Here is a 22777-nt window from a genome sequence, read left to right as displayed (position 1 = left end):
AGGGTGAAGAGTCAACCAAGAATCACCAAAAAGCAGATCTGCCAAGAATTAGAAGCTGCTGGAACACAGGTGTCATTGTCCACAGTCATACGTGTTTTGCATCTCCATGGACTGAGAGGCTGCCGTGCAAGAAGGAAGCCCTTGCTCCAAAAGCGGCACCTTAAGGCTCGACTGAAGTTTGCTGCTGATCACATGGACAAAGATAAGACCTTCTGGAGGAAAGTTCTGTGGTCAGACAAAACAAAAATCGAGTTTTTTGGCCACAATGCCCAGCAATATGTTTGGAGGAGAAAAGGTGAGGCCTTTGACCCCAAGAATACCATGCCTACAATCAAGCATGGTGGTGGGAGTATTATGCTGTGGGGCTGTTTTGCTGCCAATGGAACTGGTGCTTTACAGAGAGTAAATGGGACAATGAAGAAGGAGGATTACCTTCACATTCTTCAACATAACCTAAAATCATCAACATGAAGGTTGGGTCTTGGGCGCAGTTGGGTGTTCCAACAGGACAATGACCCCAAACACACATCAAAAGTGGTAAAGGAATGGCTAAGTCAGGCTAGAATAAGGGTTTTAGAATGGCCTTCCCAAAGTCCTGACTTAAACCCCATTGAAAACATGTGGACAATGCTGAAGAAACAAGTCCACGTCAGAAAGCCATCAAATTTAACTGAACTGCACCAATTCTGTCAAGAGGAGTGGTCAAAGATTCAACAAGAAGCTTGTGGATGGCTACCAAAAGCGCCTAATTGAAGTGAAAATGGCTAAGGGACATGTAACCAAATATTAGCACTGCTGTATGTATATTTCTGACCCAGCAGATGTGATCACTTTTTTCTGTTAACCCATAATAAATTCATTAAAGAACCAAACTTCATGAATGTTTTTTGTGACAACGAAGCATCTGTTCCAATCACTCTATCAGAGAAAAATCAGAGTTTTAGAAATAACGGGACACTCGGTAGAGCCATTATATTATATTCTTTACAAGTGTATGTAAATTTTTGACCACAACTGTATATAGCTGTTTCTTCTACATTTTACACCTGTGATGGACTATACTGATGGTAGCCAAACTTTTCTTTATAGATAACATGAATTATCTGTTCTGTTATAACTAATTAAAATTATTATTATATATACTTAAAGTGTAAACTGTTAAAGCACAATAATAGTTATTTGTCTTACTTTGCAGAACAAACAAATGCTTATTCAGTTTACTCTCATTAAAAAAAGAAAAACATGGGAGGCATGTTTTTTTTATATTTGATGCAAATAATCTTTTTTTTGTTCGACTAATCGGATCAGTCGATTCTGAAATCTGTTTCAAACACTCTTACCAATTATACAATTCTTTTGGGTTAGGATTTGATTTTTTTGTGCTAGTGGTATCTAGTTACATCCCGCCATTTCACTGAAGTAAAAATAAAAATTACCCGAGCAAGAAAAGTATGCTGATATTTGGCCTTGATTTAGAGAGCTTAAGGGTCCCGAGTGAAAGAAGGGAGGGGGGCAATAAAGTTACTTCCTGGAGCGTTTTGGTGGGGCGGGATCCATGCTGTGCCTCTCCTCTGTTGTTTATGTTTCCCCTCCATGATCCTGATACGTGGCTGTCTGGAGCAGCGTATGGTTCGGAGACTGGGGAAGCCGCGGTGACCCGCAGTCTCTGGTGCGCTGCAGCTAACGGATCCCTGTCTGCAGGAGCAGCAGCAGCTGGAGTCTGGAGGAACTCAGCCTGCATTTTATCAAGCCGGCCTGGATGGCAGGGACACACTGGTGCAAAGATTGCCGAAATCACAAGGTATTAGAGATAAAAATAAAAAAAAAAGCCACATGCTGACTGCTATTTGTTTTGGTTTCCTGACCACTGACGCCATCTGTAAGTTTGTGAAATTGGTGCTAGCTATAGCAGGGTTAGCTTTAATGTGAAGTGGCTGCGTGTCAGCGAGGCTAATCTCTGTAGCTGTGCCCGTCTGCACGTTTACGGGCTAACGTTAGCCTGCTAACCAGACCCCAAGTGTAAACTTGGCTGACACAACTTTGAGTTAACCGCTTTTTTTTAAGTTGCCGCACTGCTTGCGACTTTTTTCACCACCGTCCTTGCATCTTCTCTGCGGTTAATATCACAGCGCAACTGCGTATGTTCCGTGCTGCTTAAATCTGCAATTCCAGGGAAATCCCAAGCAGGGAAGTGTCAAACTGGATGTTTAACAGCGACGTAAACGTGTTATACATTTCCCCCTTGCAAAAATGTGATTAATCGATAATAAATTAAAGGCACTTAAACTTTTCGCAGTCACTGTTAAAAAAAAGGCTTGTACAAAAATATCAATAGGCTCCTGCCAGGAGGAAGTCTGTCTGCTATTTCTGGAACTTTCTTCCTCCAGCATAGCTGAACTTTTGTCACATGTATGCCAAAGTCTTTTTAATGCCTCCAGTGTTTACCGAGAGTTTAAAAAGTTTCTATTTATTGATGGAAGTTGAGTAAAAATCAAATCCACAGATGTTTTAATGGGACCAGTATGTGTAGTGCTACTGTTACCTAACACCATATTTAAGTTACAGTTTATCCTAATAAATACAGGGATACTCTTGGCTTATGTTTGAGGGTATTCTTGTATATACAAATTATAGGAAGGGTTTATGAATTACAGCTCTATAATTTATAGTCTCGTTTTTGTTAGTGGACAAAAGCTGTGGACAGATACAGGCTGTAAATGCTGTAAATAGTAGTGCTCGGCCAGATTGCAAATTTTGGTATCAATCAAATATCAAGTAAATACAGTGCAGGTATTGGAAATATCAATATCAATACTGATATTTTTAGCCTACAAGGCAGCTTATGGAGTGGACCTCAGTGTGTTATGACTTATGAGTTAAGTATCATCATAGCAAATTGAAGCACTTGATTTTTTTTCTCACTTTTCACAATAATTTGGTAACAAAACACACCTTTCATCTTTTCATGCATATTAAAAGTGGAGTTTTTTTGTAAATGCTCTAAAGCAGGTCAGCTTCTTGTGTTTAAAAGTTCAATAGGTTATAAATACAATGGACGTGGCAGTCAACACAAAAAGTTTCAGACATTTTTCATAGTGCATGTTTGAGGTGTTAACCACCATTGCTATTGATACTATTGATATTTGGATCAGTGCTCCCAGTTCTAGTAAACCAACAACAAGAGGTAAAAGCAGCTTGTATTATTTAGAATGATTTTATTTAAGTTTTTTTTTTTTGAGGCAATAAAAAATGGCAGTAATAGCTTAATATCTATAGTTAGTATGATAGTTTTCATGAAACCGTGGATTTAACTCTGAAAACCTGCACTTGAGTTTTGTCTTGACATGTCTAATTTCAGATCTCTTGTGGTGGCGTACAGCGCCAGTAATAAAACTGTGTCATCCCCCAGTACTTACATACACAGTATATAGTGTATACTGGTCCTGGTTTACAGTGCTGGGCAAATGTCTAAAGTCACCTTTCATTTCTAAATATTTTTCCACTTAAATACTAACACAAATGGAAATATAGGAATAGTTCTCCAGGCTTCCTGAAAGACATTCAAAGCTCTTCTTTGAATGTTGCTGCTATTTGTTCTGTTTGTGTTTGTGTGCTTTTTTTCTATCCAGGTATGCTGTTACTTCATTGGCAGTGTGTTTGACATCATTGTCATGCTGAAAGAAATGGAAGGTGTTGCAAAACAGACACTTTCCAGGTGGCATTGCGTTAGGGCTGCTCAATTAATCGAATTTTAATCACGATTACGATCTGGGCTTTCAACGATCATTAAAAATGACTGAGCCGATTATTAGCCCCTCCCTCATTTATCCGCGACCCCTTAAAGGCCGGTCCGTGAAAATATTGTCGGGCATAAACCGTCCGTGGCGCAAAAAAGGTTGGAGACCGCTGATTAAGAGGACCCGAAGGAAGCTCGGAAAACTAAGCAGAAGTTATTTGGAGAGTGACTGCCGTTGGTTGAAAAGAGAGGTTAAAAAAACTTCAGTGGTGTTGCACACTATTTTATATTATTTTTTAAAGTCATTGTTAACCCTTTAAAGCCGGTCAGAGCAGCACGCTCCGTTTTGCGTAACTATTTTTAAATCCCTGTAGAACCTGAACCGCGTAAGCTAGTGCAATAATTTGTTTTGCATATGAAACCGGAGGAGTTGTACTTACATCTGATGCCATCAGCTTGTCCTCGGTCACGGTTTCCTTCCACATAAAGCTTTGCAAAAACTGCATAAAAAGCGCTTGCAGGAACAAAAACATAATATTCCAGAAACACGCTTTACCGATCCGATCAGCTGTTCATAACACTTCCTACGTTGGAATAGACGTCAGCGCGAACTTTTGCATTTGTAGTCTTTTGTGTATGTAGTTTGCCATACATACATACATAAAATGTAGTCTTTTTTACTATCAGGGCCTCAGGGCCTATACTCGTCTTTTTAAAAGTTATCTTTGACTTTATGATGTGTAATTACATACTTCAGCTTTTCCGTTTCCTTTACACTGAGGTCATTTCTGGTGAGCCTTCAGTGAACAGTACCGGGATCATCTTAGGTCCTGTGTCAGGTCTTTGGTGTGTGTGTTTTTTTTTCTTTCTTTTTTTTATATATGTCTTAAAGACATTACTCTTTGGGAATAATTTCTTTCTTTCTTTCTTTCTTTCTTTCTTTCTTTCTTTCTTTCTTTCTTTCTTTCTTTCTTTTTGAGGACATGATTTTTAGATACTGTTCCATCCGTTATAGACAGTTTTTAGGCCTCCCACTTCTTCTTTTGTCCTCCACTTGTCCAGTTTTCTCAAATTGTTAAGGATTCTCTTCATACCATACTGACATATGTGAAGTTTTACGGTATTAGGTCTGTGGGAATCACCTTCCTAGTGCAAAAAAAACCAAACAAACTTTTTATGCTTGGCAAACTGTGAAATCTTTGTTGTTTTTAGATTCTCTTAAAGAAACTGGAATAAAATTTTGTTTTTTTGGAACTGACTAAAGACATAATTTGAAATTACTTCTGGTTAAAAGTTGTCCGATATGTGTAAACAGAACACTTGTTAATCTCTTTTTATGCTTCATAGGTCAGTGTTAATTGGCTCCAAAAAAAAAGTCCTATGAAAATGTTAAGGGTCAAGAACTGGGCTGAAAAAATGAGTGGACACATTTTGAAATAGCTTGAGAGAGCCTGGCTTCCTTTGAGCGAAATAAAAAGAAATGAGGGGTGACTCAAGATTTTTTTCACAGTACTGTGTGTGATTTATAACTTTTAAGAAATTGTTCCATGGAAATAATCGCTGTTCTTCAGAAGGATGTTTGTAGATTGTGTTTCAATCTTTCTGTTCATTTTTCATTTTATTTTATTATAAAAATTAAAAAAAACTGCAGCAGAAACACCAATTCCATCTACTCAGCTGCAAAGATTAACCGTTTTGAAAGGTTTTAGAAGTTTTCAGTTTAATTATATGTTTTTTTTGTTGTTGTTTTTTTAAAAGTACATTTATAAGCTACAGAGAAGACCTGTTTTTGTTATAGTTTCCTTCCTTTACAGAATTACTGGTTGCAAGTATTTTTCGGACCTTGGAACGGATGAAAGGTGGACGTTACTGGAGGCCCAGCTGGGCTGTAGCGGCTCTGTTTATCCCGGTTGCCCTGCTGATGCTGACCTCCAGGGGGGCATCGAGCAACCAGAAGATGACACAAACAGTTATGGCTCATGCGACGGCCACAGCTGCAGGACCAGGCCCCAGCCTGACAGATGACCTCCCAGGCCTCCAGGCAGTAGCAGACTTCTTAGCCAGTGAGCGTGCTCATATTTGGCTCCTGTCTCTCGTGGGCTCTGTTGCTGTAGGCCTCAGTGGGATTTTCCCCCTTCTTGTCATTCCCATTGAAGCTGGAGCAGCCCTCAAAACAGAAGGTGAAAGAGACGATGTGCAACATCAGTATGCCTGTGCATTATTTATATTATAACATGTATTTTATAACTGCAATGATAAACCTGCATAGACATTTACCATATGTGACGCTATGCAAGAGAAGCCGATCACACATATTTGTGTAGGTGAAACAATAGACAATGCTGTGAGGGTCATTTGGCATAACAAAAGCTAGGGTGCACCTGTTTTAATGGGCTGCGTTTGTGTCACTGTTTCATGTTCATGCATCTGACAGTGAAAACAAACAAAACACACATGTAAACAATAACACAGTTGGCGGGACTGTAATTGTATTAAATATAATCAACATGCACACAGAATGAAGACAACAGATGGTAACCCTTGTCACGCTGGATGTTGTTAACCTTAAACATAAAAAGATTTCTCTTGAGCTAACATAGCTATTACAGTAAAGGTCGCCCACTGAGTCTTCAGTTGCTCTGATGTCGAGGAATGCATGAGCAGTCTTGTGTTTGGTCTTGCAGCCAACAAGAGAACATTTCGTTTTATCATTCTTTCTTTGAGGGCACACTAAATAATTGCTCTGCGGGGCTTTATGGCATTGCATTGTTACTTGGTGATGTAAATATGGAAGACCTCAGTCACATGGGTGTAGAGACTGCTTGGTGACCATCTGCCAACCAAAAATATGTGTATTCTCATAAAAGTTCGCCGACCAGTCTGGGCATTCCCTAGAGGGTTATTTGTCCCTAGTTGTCACCAATTGGCCAAAACTTTTAGATTTATAATCCTTTTTACTTGCTCAAAAATACATTTGACAATAGTATAGTCAATAGTCAACATAAACCGAGATGGCAGTGTTTTAAAGGACAAGAGTTCAGACTTCAAATGCTTGTAGTGAATCAAGGAAGTATGTTACAGTTACAGAAGTCTGACCTGGCATCGCTGATTCTCAAAGCTTCTTACAACGATATAGCTAAAATCTCCAGATTTCCAGCTGTTGAATAATAAATCCCGGTATGATCAACAAGTAGTTCTGGTCAGCCTCTCCTAAACCCAGCTGCACATTCCTCATGGTTTAATGTGAAGGGTACTCAAACCTTTTGGAAAACTGCTGCTTCCTGGTAAACAGATCGTCTCCTGTGGTGACCTCATGATAATGATTCCACCCCCCTGCCACGAGGCATTAAAATACCATACTGAACAGAAAGACTCTCAAACTGTCAGTCTAAAGGTCACCCAGGTCCACACCAAATAAAAATGAAAGAAGAAATGCCCGATAGGCGGGAAAATGGAAGCCGGACCAACAGCTCTGTGAGGCTGCACTGAGGCACTGTGATGTTTAGCACCTTAGTCGTAACTTATTCACGTACCGACATTTTCTAATTGGAACCAAAATTTTGTACATCTGAGGCTAATAGATCTGGCACTACTTGTGCAGTGGATTTTCAATGAGAAATACTGAGTTGTGCAGTCACATGCAGTATTTTCCTTGTTTTGGACATGGCAGTGGAAAACGACATTATCAGTAAGTGATGTCCGCTAGATATTTCAAGATATTAGTCATTTCTGCCCTGACAAGAAAAGACTTGCAGCGCTTGTGGCAGTGAGTGGTGTTGAATTCTAGACACATTTTTGTATGTTGCATTCTCGTTTGTGGTTGTTATTAAACGAAGGGTCTCGATACATGTGCAGCATTGTGCCAGTGGGCCTCGCACGCAGTCTACAAGAGAAGTTTCTAGATTGGAAATGGTGAAAATGCATTACATCCTCCCCCAGTCCTGAGAGCAGAACCAATTACGTCAGAGCTTATTCATTATTTAACATTTCACCCCATTGCCTGTTTAGTACCAGGCATTAGTACCCATCCCTGGCAGGCAGTAATGTACCCTTACAATACCTGCCTGTAATTTTAACCAGTTAACATATGGTTGAAGAGTGAGAGAGGTTTTTACTGTTGAGCTTCAGTAACTAGACATGTTATTGTAGGTCAGTCTGAGGCCTCTTTCAGGTGCCCCACCCTAAAGAACGTGGCAGGCCAAATGTGTATTTTAGGCTGTGAGACATTAGTCATTACCAAGGAAACTCCTCAGGAATAAAAACAGGGCGCGTGAGTAAGCATGGTTAATATTAGTAAGGTGAGCCAGAGATTCTCTTGTGTATTAATGTCTCTTGTGACAAAATGATTAGTTGATGAGTGGAAAGTGGAATCAGTTTGTGCTTGTAATTGTAAACCAAAAACATGAAAATTGTATAAAATTATTTATAACTTTTACTCTGCAAAATAATTGTTACCTTGATATTTTGTGTGTGTGTGTTTTGTCAGCTGGATGCCATAAGCTGAAACAGCTCTTGAGCTTTGCTATTGGTGGTCTCCTGGGTGATGTATTCCTCCACCTACTTCCCGAGGCTTGGGAGCTCTCTGGCTCTTCAGGTGGGTCTCCTTTCCACCAGTGCCTTCACCACCTCTATTCAATTTGACCTATTCTTCTATAATTGCTAATAATGTTTACTATCATTGTAATATTTAGACACCAGCTTGCTTTCACTGTTAACAGTCTGCTTCTCCTGAAGCATCTTATGAAGTGTATTTGCTCTCTCAGCCTTATTTGCAGTCTGTTTGCTACCCTTCCAGCTGGTAAACAAAACCACTACATGACACAAGGCTTGTGGGTAATCATCGGTCTGCTGGCCTTCCTGCTCCTGGAGAAAATGTTCCCAGACCAAGACAGCCCCAAGAACTCCACTTCAGTTTCTGACCTGAATTTTAACTCGACTGTAAGTATTTCTGCTGAAATGCTGCGTTTTCAGAAGAATATGCTCAGTGCTGCGCACACACATGTCAATACAAGCCTTCACATATTTATCTTTTCATTGGTATGCTTGGTGCAGAATGCATTTGTGTTCAGTCAGCATAATTCTGCCAGTTTTTTTCTATGACTGAAACATCACATGACGCTTTCACCAACAGCTTGAGATTTTGGGAAATATGCACATCGGCATTCTTGTTCAGTGAGAGAGAAATAGCCATCTATCCATTTTGTGAGCTATTTGACCAAATCGGGGACAGATACTGGACAGAATTCAAATTCACATCTATAGCCAATTTAGAAGCATCAGTTCACCCTGGAGGATCTGGGAAGAACCCCAATAGGCACAGAAAGAGCAAGCAAAGTCCACACAGAAAGCTAACGATGCTAACAGCATCACTGTGCTGTCAGAGATGGATTTTTATGTCTTCTCTTTAATTTGCTCATTTGTAAGGATTTGTATATTGGACAGGGTCATTGTTGCCAGTTTTCCAGCGTTGTATTTAACAGGCTAACAAATTACACAAACACTGCTCATGTCCGCACTACTATCAGCACAGAGGGGAGGACAGCTACGTGTCGTACAGCTGAGTAATAGGGTTATGATGATCAAAGTGATTTGGGGTAGCTTGACAGTCAGGTCAATTTTTATCTCATTTAAAATTGATGCTTCATATTAATATTGTGATTATTCTGAGATTCATGATCAATTTAATCTGCCAAGCTATGCTTTCGTGCTGCACTTTTACATGTAAGTGACGCTCCCAGCAGATGTGACTGGGTCTGGACTTCTGCGCACTTTGAAATTGGTGTGTATGTGGTGCAGCTACACTGATCCCTCATACCTATCATCAAATGAGAGACAACAGGAGGATAAAACTGACTTTTGGACTGATTTTAAAATTAGAGCATAAGGTTGTACTTGCACATACACTTGTGTATCTGGACCCCTAATTAAAGAGCCGAAAAATATCGTGACTCAACGTTGTGGCTCTTTATCTGATATCCAGCTACTTATGTTCACTAATTAGCATTTATTATTATGGTTGGGTATAGAGCTGGGCGATATATCGAGTTTTTAAAAAATATCGATATATTTTTATACGAGATATAAGATGTGACAATATCCTTTATATCGATATAGTCTATGTTACGTTATAATTATACTTGTGGAGCCGCAAGTTTGCCTCTCTTTCGTCCACTTTTGTCTTTACGCAACGTTACTCGGCCTCGCCTCTCCTTCACTCAACACAACTCCCCCTCCTCCCCCATCGCTTCACCTGCAGGAAGCGACAAGATGGACACGGCAAATCTGCGTTAACGAGTTACTGCGCATCGCCCCGTGTGTGGGGCTGGACCGCGTCAACGTGTTAGCTAGCTAACCACGCTAACGAGCTAACCACGCTAACGCCATGCAGCCCAGAGGGGCTGCACGGCCTAAAACCCTTTCATTCTCTCAAAAGTTGACAGCGCGCCTTTTGTATGAATTCTGGTTGTGCTTGATGGCCGCGAACCGATTTTATGTGGTACACGGCGCTCAGCAATCTGTCAAAATGTTTTAGTACGACTTTGGTAAGCTACGGAGCTGCACCGCTTGATGGATTGTCGGAGCATTACGGCTGAGCCTCGCGGAGTGATACGTACTGTGCTTCAGCGTAATATTACCGTATTGTGTGTGTATAAGGACCATAAATGGCACCTGTTAAGAGACGTGGTTACGAAGCGGATTTCAAACTCCAGGCTATCAGTCACACAGGAGAAGTTGGGAACAGAGCAGCTGTGAAATCTGTCTATGTTATTATGCTCAGCGTCTTTTAGTTTACATTCTGACTGCACAATTGTGAGCTTTTTGTTATGCACAAAAACAACATTGTTTTCTTTTATTTATGGAGCATTATTATTTAATAAATGCTCATAATTTATTTTTGAGTAAATTTTATGTACATCTGCTCTATGTTAATAAAAGTGCCTGTGTGACATCTGGGACACAGCTTTGACTAAGAACTCTCTTTTTGTTCTTACTTTATGGCTTTAAAAAAAAAATATCGAGATATATGTCTTATATCGCCATCCAGCTAAAAAATATCGAGATATGAAATTTGGGTCATATCGCCCAGCCCTAGTTGGGTAAATCCCTCAGCTTATATCAGTGTGCAAACATTTCTTCACGCTGGACGTGAGAAATAAACTCCCGTTGTGTGTGCGTCCCTTTTTCATCTGTGCACTTCTTTATTTGCACGTCTGGGCCGCACATTTTTTCAGAGGTTGGATAGCACTACTATAATGATACGTTCCTCTGGTGTCTGGCTGCAATGCCAAACAGTGCTGTGAAAAAGTATGTGCTCCTGATAACTGGTTGTGCCACCCTTGGCAACAAGAACTGCAATCAAGTGTTTGTGGTAAATGGCAATGAGGAATTGTAGCTCACTCTACAGAATTGTTTTATTTCAGCCACACTGGAGGGTATTCGACCATGAACGGCATTTTTAAGGTCACACCAAAGCATCTCAATTGGATTTAAGTCCAAGATTTTGATTAGGTCACTTTTTTTTAACTATACAGAGGTAAACTTGCTAGTGTGTTTCAGATCATTGTACTGCAGCATAACCCAAGTGCTTGAGCTTCAGGGGATGAACTGATGTTCGGAGAGTCTCCTTCAGGATGTTCAGGTGGAGAGCAGAATTCATGGTTCCAGCATTTATGACAAGTCATCCAGGTTATTCCAAAGTTATTCCAGCTTCAAATGTGACACGAGCCTTTGTGTTCTTTTTGCCCAGCGGGGTTTTTTTTGGCTTAGAACTTTCCTGTGGATGCCATTTTTGCTCAGTCTCTTTCTTATTGTTCAGTCATGACCTCTGATCTTAACTGCAGTTCTCTAGTTATTGTGGCTTTGTAACTCTTTCCAGACTGAAAGATGTCAATGATTTTCTTTCTAAGCTGCTTTCTGAGCTATTTTGTCACACAGCATCTATACAAGTGATTCAACAGTTCTGGCATTAATCTGGGCTGGGTGGGGCCTAGTGGAGTTGAAATCAATTTTCCACAAAATGTGGTTAGTCAGAATTAATAATTTAACAAGGGAGATCAGGTTTGGATAGCTTTTTCCCCTAATAAATGAAATAGTAATTTTAAAACCGCATTATTGTAATGTAATGATCTTAAATATGTAAGCATGACAAATGTGCAAAAACAAGAAATGAGGAAGGGGCAAATACTTTTTCCACAACACTGTTGGCCGTTGGTGATTCCACAGAGCCTCATGGGAGGATAAAAATAACCCACCCCTCCTGAGTCATCTCATCAGAAATCAGAAATCATTTGCAGAAATCAGACAATACAGATACCGATGTATCTGGGGTGATAAATTTGGGCATATGTGCATGAAAGCAAAGTGAGTGTCTGCTCTGTCTTTGTGGGGGGAAAAGGTAGCTTTGGATTTTTTTCCCCTTTTATAGTAAACAACATTATTTAGAAACTGCACTTTGTGTTTACTTGTGTTATCTTTGTCTAATATTTACATTTTTTTGATGATCTAAAACATTTAAGTGTGACAAATATACAACAAAATAGGAAATCAGGAAGGAGGCAAACACATTTTCACAACACCTTATATGTGTATTCATCTGAATTCTGCCTTTACCATCCCCTGTAGGTAAACATATATGTTTACTCATGAACAACCTCACCTACATGAGACGTGGCATTTATGTGCACTGGTTTAAAAAACAACTATTTATAGTTATTATTTAAATATCTATAAATGAACTATTAACTTTAAATACTGTAGCATTCTTAGTTGTTTAAGTTTATTGTTTAGGGGTTGATGGAGATAATATAAAGTGACAAACACACTGGCTGATAGCAGTACGTTTGTAAAGGCAGCCTCATTCCCTTTCTTATCTTTCTATTGCTATTGAGGGAGAAGATTGGAGTCCATGGCTCAGCTCCTCCACTGGTGTCTATTTATAGCGCTGGGGTGTAGCAGCTGCTTTAGCCATTTGAGTGTCCAAAGGATAATACTCAACTTATAGACACAGGCAGCAAGAGACGGGAAATGAGAGAACGAGAAGGTGGTTATAGGTGTTTTCTCTGATAATATTGTGTGGCAAATCTTTCCATAGAAAGCAAAAAGTATAACAAGCTGAACTAAATTTCTTTACTCTAATTGGGTCAGTGTTTAAGAAGAACGAACAAACGCGTGGAGAGCCTCAGAGTCAAATGGAAAATGTCAAGATAGGATTTTTATCACTTTCTGGCTTCTTAGGTCATTTTGAATTTCTCATTAGGCAAAACTCAGACTATTTGGCACCGACAGTTTAGCTCCAATCTGTTGGAGGAGATTGATAACCCCCCAAAATTCATCACGCTTTATTACTTCCTCATGCTTCAATCGTACACATGGAGCAAAAATTTCCTTTCGGCGACCAGCAGTCAGCAGCCTATTTCCCTCTCATTTAATTTGACTATCAGTTTAAATGGCAGCGTAAGTGGTTTCTGAATAATGGGACAAGGAAGCTGGCTGTTCTCGGAAAACAAACCCTATAGCCTAAGATGAATGGTTCTCGCTCTCTCGTTCTGTTTTGTTTATAATATGAAAATGTAAACATGATGGAGCGGCAGTCGAATTTAAAGGAGATTTCGTTGTTTCTGAGAAAACAAATGAAAAGTACAAACGACTGCTTATTAGCGCAAATGTAAGAAGGTCAAAATATAATGAGAATGTTTTACCAGCTGTTAAGCCGCCTGTGGGTGAACTGTTTGACACACGGCAGGAGCAGCAGTAACATGACTGTTTACTGCACTGTGGGATTCAGGCATTACCATTTCCTTACTGTTTTGACCATAACTGTATTTTAAATGAGGTTTTTTTTTTGTTTTTTTTTAAAGTTCTTGTTGAGAAGATGTGTTCATTTGTGCCTTCTCCCCCCCTTCCGTTTTTTTCCTCCACAGACACAGCCTAATTCAGTTTTCAGTGGAAAAGCAGTGGTATCACTCAGTAACAGGCACCATGCTGAGTCATGGAAATCCTCCAAGCAGAGTTTGCAGGAAGGATCAGAGAAAATCAAGGTAAGGCTGACAACCAAAACATATCCCGGTTAACAAAAAGACAGAAAATGATGAAAGATGGGGGCATCACTTGGGGTAAGAATTTGACATGGTTTGCTTATGTAAGAAATACATTTAAAGAAAAAAAAATTTACTTTCTCCAACTGAGTAATAAATAGCAACATAGTTGGTTCAGTGAAACCAGGAAGAGAGACTTGCATAATCAGTTCTGCTGTAGAACGACTCTGTTGTGGGTCCTTTGCAATGCCTTTTTCTCTAACAATTTTATTTTTTAGGGTATAAGCTACATTTTAAAATGTCTCATAAGCTGGTTGGTAACATAAATAATGGGTTAATTCAATATAAAAATGTTCATATAGTGCCCGTTCACAACAATAGTTATCTCATCGTGCAATGGATTGTAAAGATGCACAACCTCAAGCGTACAACGATTCCTTATGAGCAAAACACATGGCGACAGTGGGGATGAAGAACTCCTTTTTTGAGATCTCAGCCAGAGCCAGGCTGAGTGAGGGTCATTCTAAGGGTGAGAGAGGACACAAAGGAAAGTTCACAGTCTTATCTGCGCAGTGCCTTTGTTTTCATACACACATGGCGGAAAAAGCATAGCGGCGAAGGAGAATGAGAAGGGCAAAAGCGGATCGTTGAATGAAACAGATTAACCAGAATTGTTTTTTAAAAACGTGCACTTCAGTGATGTGGAACTGGTTTCGTTTTTGTCTGTCAGATGGCAACCAAAGCAATTTTTTTTCTTTTTTTTGTAGAACATGCAAGCAGACCGTCGTTATTTCCGGTCCGCTTGCATGTTTAACCAAAAGTGCCTTTTGGTTAAGCTGTCAGCGAAAAATTTGCATTTGCACTGTTAAAAACAGCTGTTTGTTTAAGTGAAAATAAAGTGATGGGGATTTTTTGCACTTATAAAGTTGTGGAGTTGTGAAGTATTTTGTCTCACATCAGTTATATCATTATCGCAAATTTTCAAATATATATTGTGATAAATATTTTTGGCCATATTGCCCTGCCCTACTTTGAGGTGTGTGAAGTATGATGGGACTTGGTTATTTAGGTTTCAGATCCTTATTTAAGAAGGGGGCAATGAAGTGTAGCTAATACAAGTTAGTTTTGGGTGGGTTTCCCAGCTGGGGTTTGCTGAGTGGACCATATCCCTGCTCATGGCTATAGCATTCATAGTTGCCTCAAAGCTGGTCCTCAGTAATGCACCAGCAGCAACTATTATAACAGGTATAATTATTACAAAATGTATTTTTCTCCTAAATAAACCCTTTTAAGGGGGTGTTATGGCCCCTTGTAACACCTATTGAAATTGCAGTGAAAGTGTCTTAAATTACATGGTTGTCCTCACCTCACGAGGTGTCTATAGAGGAATTCTTAGGATGGCTTGGGCTGTGTTTTCTTATTAATTTGCTAATTGTAATAATTTAGGTATAACTACTAATATTCAGCCAGGTGATGATTCTAAATTGGCTGTAGGTGGAGTGTGCAAGGTTGTCAGTCTTTCTTTGTTAGCTTTGTGATAGACAGGTGACCTATGTGTACCTAGAGTGTACCTTGCCCTATCCTGTGACAGCTGGGATATGACTTCACCCTCAGTCACAACCCTGTATTGGACATGGTGCGCCCTATCCAATTCTGTCGTTTAAAAACTGACTGCAACAAGAATCATATGTAGTGAAAGTGGACCAGTTTTCTTTTTTTTTCTTTCCCTTTTCAATAAGCTTCTTCTTTACCTTTTTCAAGTATGTAAATATTTATTTGCACATACTTAAATCGTGCGTAAATGCAAAAGCAATGGGGTGCCATTCGCAGCTTGTATACTTGCACCAAACAGATTGTGCTGCTGTTTACACATATAGCGTATGTATTAAAGATTTTAAAGGTTAGTGATACCAATTTAATATCTGATCAAATGTGATCCCATACATAAGGGTTTCCACCAGTATATGACCAGTCTGATGAATACACTGGGGAGGTGTCTGTCTGTCTTTATGTGTTTTTGTGTGTATATTTAACCTACCTTGATTTGTGAAAATGGGTAGATCACAACTGAGCTAAAAGTATAAAGTCATAACTTTTTGTAACTAATTTTTTTTAAAATTTTGTTTTCCATTTTGTGTATAAAGTTTGTTTGGTGGCGGTATACAAGCCGGGAATTGGACCACATTGCTTTTGCATTTACATGCAATTTGTGTATGTGCAAATAAATACTGGGATCCTTGAAAAGACAAAGCAGGAGCTTACTGAAAAACAAAGCTGTTCCACTTTCCCCACATATCATGCTTGGAGCACTGAGTTTTTTGAACCAGGGAGTGTTTAGTGACAGCATAATAAACAATTTATTTTTGGAGACGGTAACAAGAAAGTTGGCAGAGAAAGTCAAGAGTTAATCACCAAAATCTTTTTATGTGTTATTATGTTTAGTTTATTCGTTCGCAGTGGCGTGGGTGTCAAACATGTGTTAGATAAGACTGAACTTTGGTCGGCCAGAGCTCCAGAGAAGAAATTTAAAAAACAAAAAAAATCTGCTTTATTGCACCATTAAAAAAAATGTGTTGCAAGAATAAGTCACATCATGGAAAAATTTCACCAAAGTCAAATTTGGAGACATCTGGACATAACCCAAGGCCTGTTCATGTGTTTGTTTATGGTGAGATTAGACTGACTAAATGTGGAAAAACACTGAGACACTAAAGACACTGAAATTGCGCTAATTATTTTCTAGATGTCTCGAGCATTTAGTCAACTAGAAACTATTTTTATTTTCCAGAATAGTTTTTTTTTAGTTGTATGTGGTCCACAAAGTAAACTTTGTAAACATCTACACTTTACGTCATGGATGTAATGTTGCAGTGGAGTTCTGCCGAGGCTGTGCTTTAACAGAAGTGATCCATTCCTGCTGTTTTCTCAGTTCTGACTAATATGCAGTAATGTGACTAACAGTGACATATGTGTCATGTGTTCTGTGTCACAGATGAGTGGATACCTAAACCTACTCGCCAATTGCATTGACAACTTCACCCATGGGCTGGCAGTATCTGGGAGCTTCCTGGTTAGCAAAAAGGTAAGATAAGGTGACACCTCTTTTGTAGTTTACACACAAAAGCCAACAGCTTGTCCTACATCTAAAGTACTCTGCATGTAATATTAGCAGCTTTGCTTTTTCAAGCTCAGGTGCTTGCTCTTTATTTTGCTCTTGGTTTCAGATGCAGTTATTATTTTGGGTCCAGCAATAACTCAAGCTCTATGTGTGCTTTATGCCAGCTAACCAATATGGCAACAGAGCTGTGACAGTCTCGAAAGTGTGCTTTAAAACAGTGGCGGCGCCTTGTTTTAGTTTATCTGGATAGTTTTGTGCTGAAAATATGCAAATTCAAAACCACACTGATTCAGCAAAGTAGTTTTGTGAGAATGTGATTATTCACAATTAGTCTCCTGCATGCATATTCATGAAAGAACTCCTGGTTTTACAATATAATTGCCGATGTTCCCTGAAGTTGCAGTCACATACTGACAGTTGGTTACTGTAAATACAGTGCAGTAGCTGATGCTGGACTCTTTTATAATTATAATGGAAGCTTTTCAGATACTGTATTTGAATGTTGACTGTCGAGTAGCAGCCCCTCAAATTCTGTTTCTTGAACAAGAAGCAATATTTGTCTGAAGACACACATTTTACTCTGTTTTCATCGAACTGGCCCTGACAAGTGAAAGTGCCGTTTCTGTCAGTGTAAAAACATTTAACTAAACATTTAATTCCTGAGTGATTTTAATATAAGTAGGGGGGAAAAGCTTAAACATCATAGTCTATTCACTCCTTCCAGTGGGCCAGATTGGAGCCTTTGTTGGGCTGATTCTGGCCCTCGGGCCTTATGTTTTACACTATACAAGTATAATGTATACTATACAAACTATACAATGCACCGAAATATTTTCCCCTTCACGATTTCTTAATTTGTCACACTTACATGATTGAGGTATGATATGTTACTTTTGGTGATCTTTTAACCTGCTTCACTTTGCAGGTATGGCAAGTGAAACTGAGTGGTTAATCACAAATAATTCAACCACCTCGTAGCTTTTTCCCCCACTTGCATAAATAAAATCATCGTCTAAAAAGTGTTTTGTTTTTACTCAGGTTATCTGATGTCAAACGTGTAAGTGTGACAAAAATGCACCAAAAAAAAGAAGTCAGAAAGGGGCAAATACTTTTTCACAGCGTTATAAATACATGTCAGTGGTTTGTTATTGGAACCTCAGAGGAGGAAACATCAGACTCAGTAACATAATGTCCACTGAGTGTGGGTAAGTGTGAATACAAAGTTGGTTGTTTGCACTTCAAAAGGTTGAATAATAAATACTTTAATACAAAATACAATAATAATTATTCCAAACGACGAAACAGTGTCTGAAATTGAAGAAATATACGGCCTCGGCTTGTGGGAGCAGCCTTTGAGTTGGTGCATTACGGTCTTATTGAAAAAATCTGCACTCCAAACTGCAGTAACATGAATTTGTATCGCTTCAGTAAGTTATTGTATATTTGTAGCAGTGGGATGGGAGTCCAGCTGGAGAGACATAAGGCAAGCAGCGTGAACTATGGATCCGTGTGCCAGAGAGGAAGTTAACTCAATGTCTCAAACATGCACATACAAGACATCTCACCAGTGTCTTCTGTTTACTCGTTGTGCATTTAGCACAGTGTAAAATTAGCAATTTTTTTCATTCACACTGGTCTATGATCGTGCTTTCAACATATTTATTTTGAGAATGAAATAATCAGGACTTTATAAATTTGTCAACTTCCCTCAGATCAATGAGGTCTTGTTTCAAAAGCAGGTGGTCATTGCTGCTATTACTCTAGCTTTTTAAAGCCTAAACCAGCTTAAGTTACCTTCACTGTCACTTGACCTTACTGATGTATGAACTACATTTTTTGTTTCATGAGATTTTCATTTTTCCTTGACTGTGGCTAAAAAAATTTAAGCTCACTTATAGTGATCTGCTGAGATTTTGTCTTCCCTAATTCATGCTAAAAACAAAACAAGAAATAATTGACGCATACCTGACTCAGTTGTGGTTTTCTTTAGGCTCTTTGTGTAGGACAAAGCAGCACTAATGATACATTTCTTGCAGGTTGGGTTCCTCACCACCTTCGCAATCCTGCTCCATGAAATCCCACACGAGGTGAGGATCAGAGTTGCTGCTAAATTGTACAGTTTACTTTGCTTAAGGCGTATCGGAAGAATGGAAGTGCTCTAGTGTTTGTAAACACGCTGAATGTTTACCCATTTTTTTTATGTGGGTAACATCATCATCTGCAGGTGGGGGACTTTGCCATTCTGCTGAGGGCTGGGTTTGACAGATGGAGTGCTGCTCGCATGCAGCTGTCTACAGCACTGGTTGGGGTCCTCGGAGCTTTCTTCGCTCTGTGCGCTCAGTCACCAAAAGGCACAGGTAGGATGGGGCCAATACACAACACACAAGCAAACACATTATTAATAACTGGAGTGCATTTTACAGTCGCCATGTTCAGTAAGAAGACTTTCATATTGTGCCTAGAAAATGCCAGTAGCTGGATATTGCCTTTCACTTCTGGAGGCTTCCTCTATATAGCCCTGGTGAATGTAGTGCCCGACCTTCTCGAGGAATCCAGTTTCAGGTATGATGGATGTTTATTAAAGAAGTCCTTTATTAAAGTGCTTTTACTGCTACTGAGGAAATCAACAGCATTATTCTCGGGGTCTAACCAGCATGTCGAATGGATTTCAAACAAGAAGAATTATTTTAAATCACATGTTTGTTTGTTTGTTTTTATCTGTTTTAATAATTTGCATGTTTTCACAAACAGATGTTCATCTGTGATTGGTATTGCCGGAAACCGAACGTCCGGCTTTGACTCACACCACATGTATATTTATACACATCTTTATGTGTTCTTTGGCAATAATGTGAGCCAAGATGGATTAATACATGGGACACCAGCATTTACTATCAAAACAGCCAGAGTGGGGTTTTGTTTGTTTATTTGTTGTTTAACCTAAAATAAATCTGCATGGAAAACATGCTTCAGCCTAATATAAAGAAGCCTATCAACATCACAAATAGGTTTAAATATTGAAATCTTTTGACACACCTAACTGCTTTTAGTTGCAGTAGCATTTTATTATAGCAACATCTTGATTTTGATGCGTATATGAAATTATAGAACTGAAATAACAAATTACTTTATTTTTTTTATAAGTGTGAAGTAAAAGGAAAGCATATATTAGCCTTTTTATGGGAGGGGGGGGGGGGGGGTTAGGCTAGCTTTGTAACAAAGCAGCTATTTAAAGCTCTGCAGGACAGTTTCAGTCCTACCTGTGTTTGTGCAAAGGAATCAGAATAGAGGATTGTAGGAGTGGTAGTCATTCTTATGATGGGTAATGGACTCCTTGCCATGGCATGAGCTTATCAGTCCTTTGGTTGCACACCCTTAAAACAAATGGCCATTTTTTTATTCCCATGCTCCATATTAATCTAGTTTTTGCTCGAGGCCACAGGGGGAGACATTGGAGATGGCTGAAAGAGCCAGTGTGTAGTTTGTGACCGATCGTTTAGTAGAATAAAACTTAGCAAGGAATGGAAAACTGGCTCTGTGGTTTCAAAAAGGGCAGATGGTTTCCTTTAATGTGCTCAAATTAGTCTCAATGTCTAAAGTTTTATTATCTTTTTGTTTGCTTTTCCAGACACTCCCTGATGCAGGTACTGCTCATTTTCTGTGGCGTGGCTGTCATGGCTCTGCTCTCTGCCATTCTCGACTGCTAATGGCGGAAACACCCTTTTTGCCTTACCAAAAACTAAAACTTAATAGCGGAGCAACATCCTGTTCTCCTCATATCTTTTACCCGTCATATATGTTCATAGAAACTTTTGTGTGATGCTTAAAAAAACGTCTGACAGAGCATTGGCACCTTACGGATGGACGACTGTCGACGGAACAAATGATGTGGACACTTCAAAATGTGCCAAACTTGGATCGTTTGGAGTTCTGTTACCAAGTTGTCTTTTGTTGAACAGATAATCATGATGTTTTGCACATGTATCTTTACACGGGTACGCCTGACGTACCTGGTCAGAACAAGTATTACCGGCCCTGTACAAGGACCTCCCTCTTTATAGTGTATTCAGAGCTACATTGTTTAAATGTTTTGTGTGTTGTTACTGCTGCCCATCTTCTGTTTCTCATGTAGCTGCTGCGTATTTATTGAAAACGAGAAAACGGATTCATCAGACGTGCACCACATTGTCATTTTGCCTTGTTCAGAAATAAGTGCCAAGAAATCAGGACGGTTTAACGCTTTAGAGTCGGCTCCTCACCAAAGTACACTCGATATGCTTTTATCTCCCTAACATAACACAGGCTGCACCTTTTGTCGAGCAGAAGTCGGGGCTCGTTACAAAGCTGTGCCGGCGCCGTATACTTGACTCTGACAAAGTTGAAATTAGTTCACGAGGAAGAAGATGATTGGTATGGTTTCATATTTAGTTTTCACTAACAGTTTTGTAATGCTTAAGACACATTTTTAGAAAGTTAACCATGCAGATGTTCATGTCATGTTGTTAATATAAAGTTTCCACCACTGAATAAAATCACCAGTAAATTTCCAGCATCTCTGTTTAAAGAAGCCATTTTATTTTTAACTTTAAACACCATGCTTTAGCAGACAAGAGGAAGCACTGGGACACATGATTCAGTGGATTTGGGGATATTTTGACTGATAGAGTTGTGCGTGGGTGCTGAGACAGTGCGACGTGTTCAGCTGACCTTGTTGTCCACCGTGAGCATAATTTTACTGCAAAAGGTCCTTTGCCTAAAATGTCATATGGCAGTGTGGGAGGGTATTGATTGTGTGTTCACACTTGTCCAATTTCAACACAGTCTATTTGGCAAGCTTCTGTTGCCATAACGACTCCTCCACGGGTTGCCTTCCTTAGTCATCAGCCTGTGAGCAGCTTATTGTCTGTGGGAGCCTTCCTAAGTCACAGCACAGAAGGACAACCAGCAACCACTATTTACTCTGTAGTGGAAGAGGTTTCACTGGCAAATGGTACAAACAAGTCTTTCATTCTTATTCTCATCCTTGCGTAGTTTAGCCCAAGAGTTTATTTCCTGGAGTCGGGGGGTTGGAATATGTGACAGATGGATGTTAATCATAATATTTTGATGATGTTTACACCGTCCTCTTAATAACTTCACTTTTCAGAGTGGATTTAACTGTTTAGTGTTAAAAAAACAACAACAAAAAACAAATCAAAACATGAAGCTTTGCAAAAGCTTTTGTGTTTCATAACTTTACACTGAAATTTTTTTTTCTGCATCCACTCACCCGCCACTTTGTTCTACTTGTTAATGCAGTATCCAGTTAGACAGTCACATGGCAGCAACTCAAAGAATTTAGGAAAAGACATGGTCAGGATGCCCTGCTTAAGTTCAAGATGAGCATCAGAGGAATGAATGAAGTGACTTTGAACTTGGCATGTTTGGTAGTGACAGAGGGGCTGGTCCGAGTGTTTCATAAACTGCTGATCTGCTTGAATTTTCCCACATGAACGTCTCTGGGGACATCTCTGAAAAAGAGAAAATATCCAGTGAGCAGCAGTTTCTCTGTGTGAAAATGCCTTGTTGATGTCAGAGGTCAGATGAGAATGGTCAAGGCTTCCTCGAAGTGATGGGAAGGCAGCAGTAACTGAAATAACCAGTGAACCAAGGGTTTCATGTGTGAGAGCATCTGTGAATGCACATCAAACCTTGAGGCAGATGAGCTAGAGCAGCAGAAACCCATTGCAGATTCCACACCTGTCAGCTAAGAACAGGAAGTTCACACAGGTTCGCCAAATTGGACAATGTTGATGGTGATGATGGTAAGTCCCAATTTCTGTGCTGTGACATTTAGAAATCAGGTTTAGAATTTAATTTAGTGTAAACAACGTGGAAGCACTAATCCAT

General features: G+C 39.5%; 1 protein-coding gene across 2 annotated transcripts; it reads left to right on the top strand.

The window, feature by feature from the left end:
- Nucleotides 1–1680: 1680 nt before the first annotated feature.
- slc39a13 (solute carrier family 39 member 13) lies at nt 1681–21434 on the top strand. 2 transcript variants are annotated; one of them, XM_085344483.1, is made up of 10 exons: nt 1681–1801; nt 5551–5916; nt 8223–8330; nt 8532–8674; nt 13657–13773; nt 16763–16852; nt 18925–18975; nt 19113–19245; nt 19351–19450; nt 20517–21434. In XM_085344483.1, exons 2-10 carry the CDS (start codon nt 5589–5591, stop codon nt 20593–20595), a joined length of 1149 nt encoding a protein of 382 aa, XP_085200609.1. In that variant the 5' UTR covers nt 1681–1801; nt 5551–5588; the 3' UTR covers nt 20596–21434. The 2 variants fall into 2 exon arrangements, with proteins under 2 accessions (XP_085200609.1, XP_085200531.1); XM_085344405.1 differs by having other exon boundaries at nt 5535–5916.
- The last annotated feature ends 1343 nt before the right edge of the window (nt 21435–22777 follow it).

Source organism: Diplotaxodon limnothrissa, linkage group LG1, assembly GCF_057381915.1.
Source record: "Diplotaxodon limnothrissa isolate DT_005_m linkage group LG1, D_limnothrissa_male_GT1.1, whole genome shotgun sequence".
Taxonomy (NCBI): Eukaryota; Metazoa; Chordata; class Actinopteri; order Cichliformes; family Cichlidae; genus Diplotaxodon; species Diplotaxodon limnothrissa.
The sequence above is the reverse complement of the archived record's forward strand: the minus strand, read 5'-3'. Positions and strand labels throughout refer to the sequence as shown.

What these genes read in the sequence shown, in the direction of transcription:
- slc39a13 (XM_085344405.1), top strand. Translation starts at nt 1,760, where the DNA reads ATGGCAGGGACACACTGGTGCAAAGATTGCCGAAATCACAAG. An exon ending in AGCAGCCCTCAAAACAGAAG is followed by an intron (nt 5,917 to 8,222) that starts GTGAAAGAGACG and finishes GTGTTTTGTCAG; the next exon opens with CTGGATGCCATAAGCTGAAA. An exon ending in GCTTCCTGGTTAGCAAAAAG is followed by an intron (nt 16,853 to 18,924) that starts GTAAGATAAGGT and finishes CATTTCTTGCAG; the next exon opens with GTTGGGTTCCTCACCACCTT.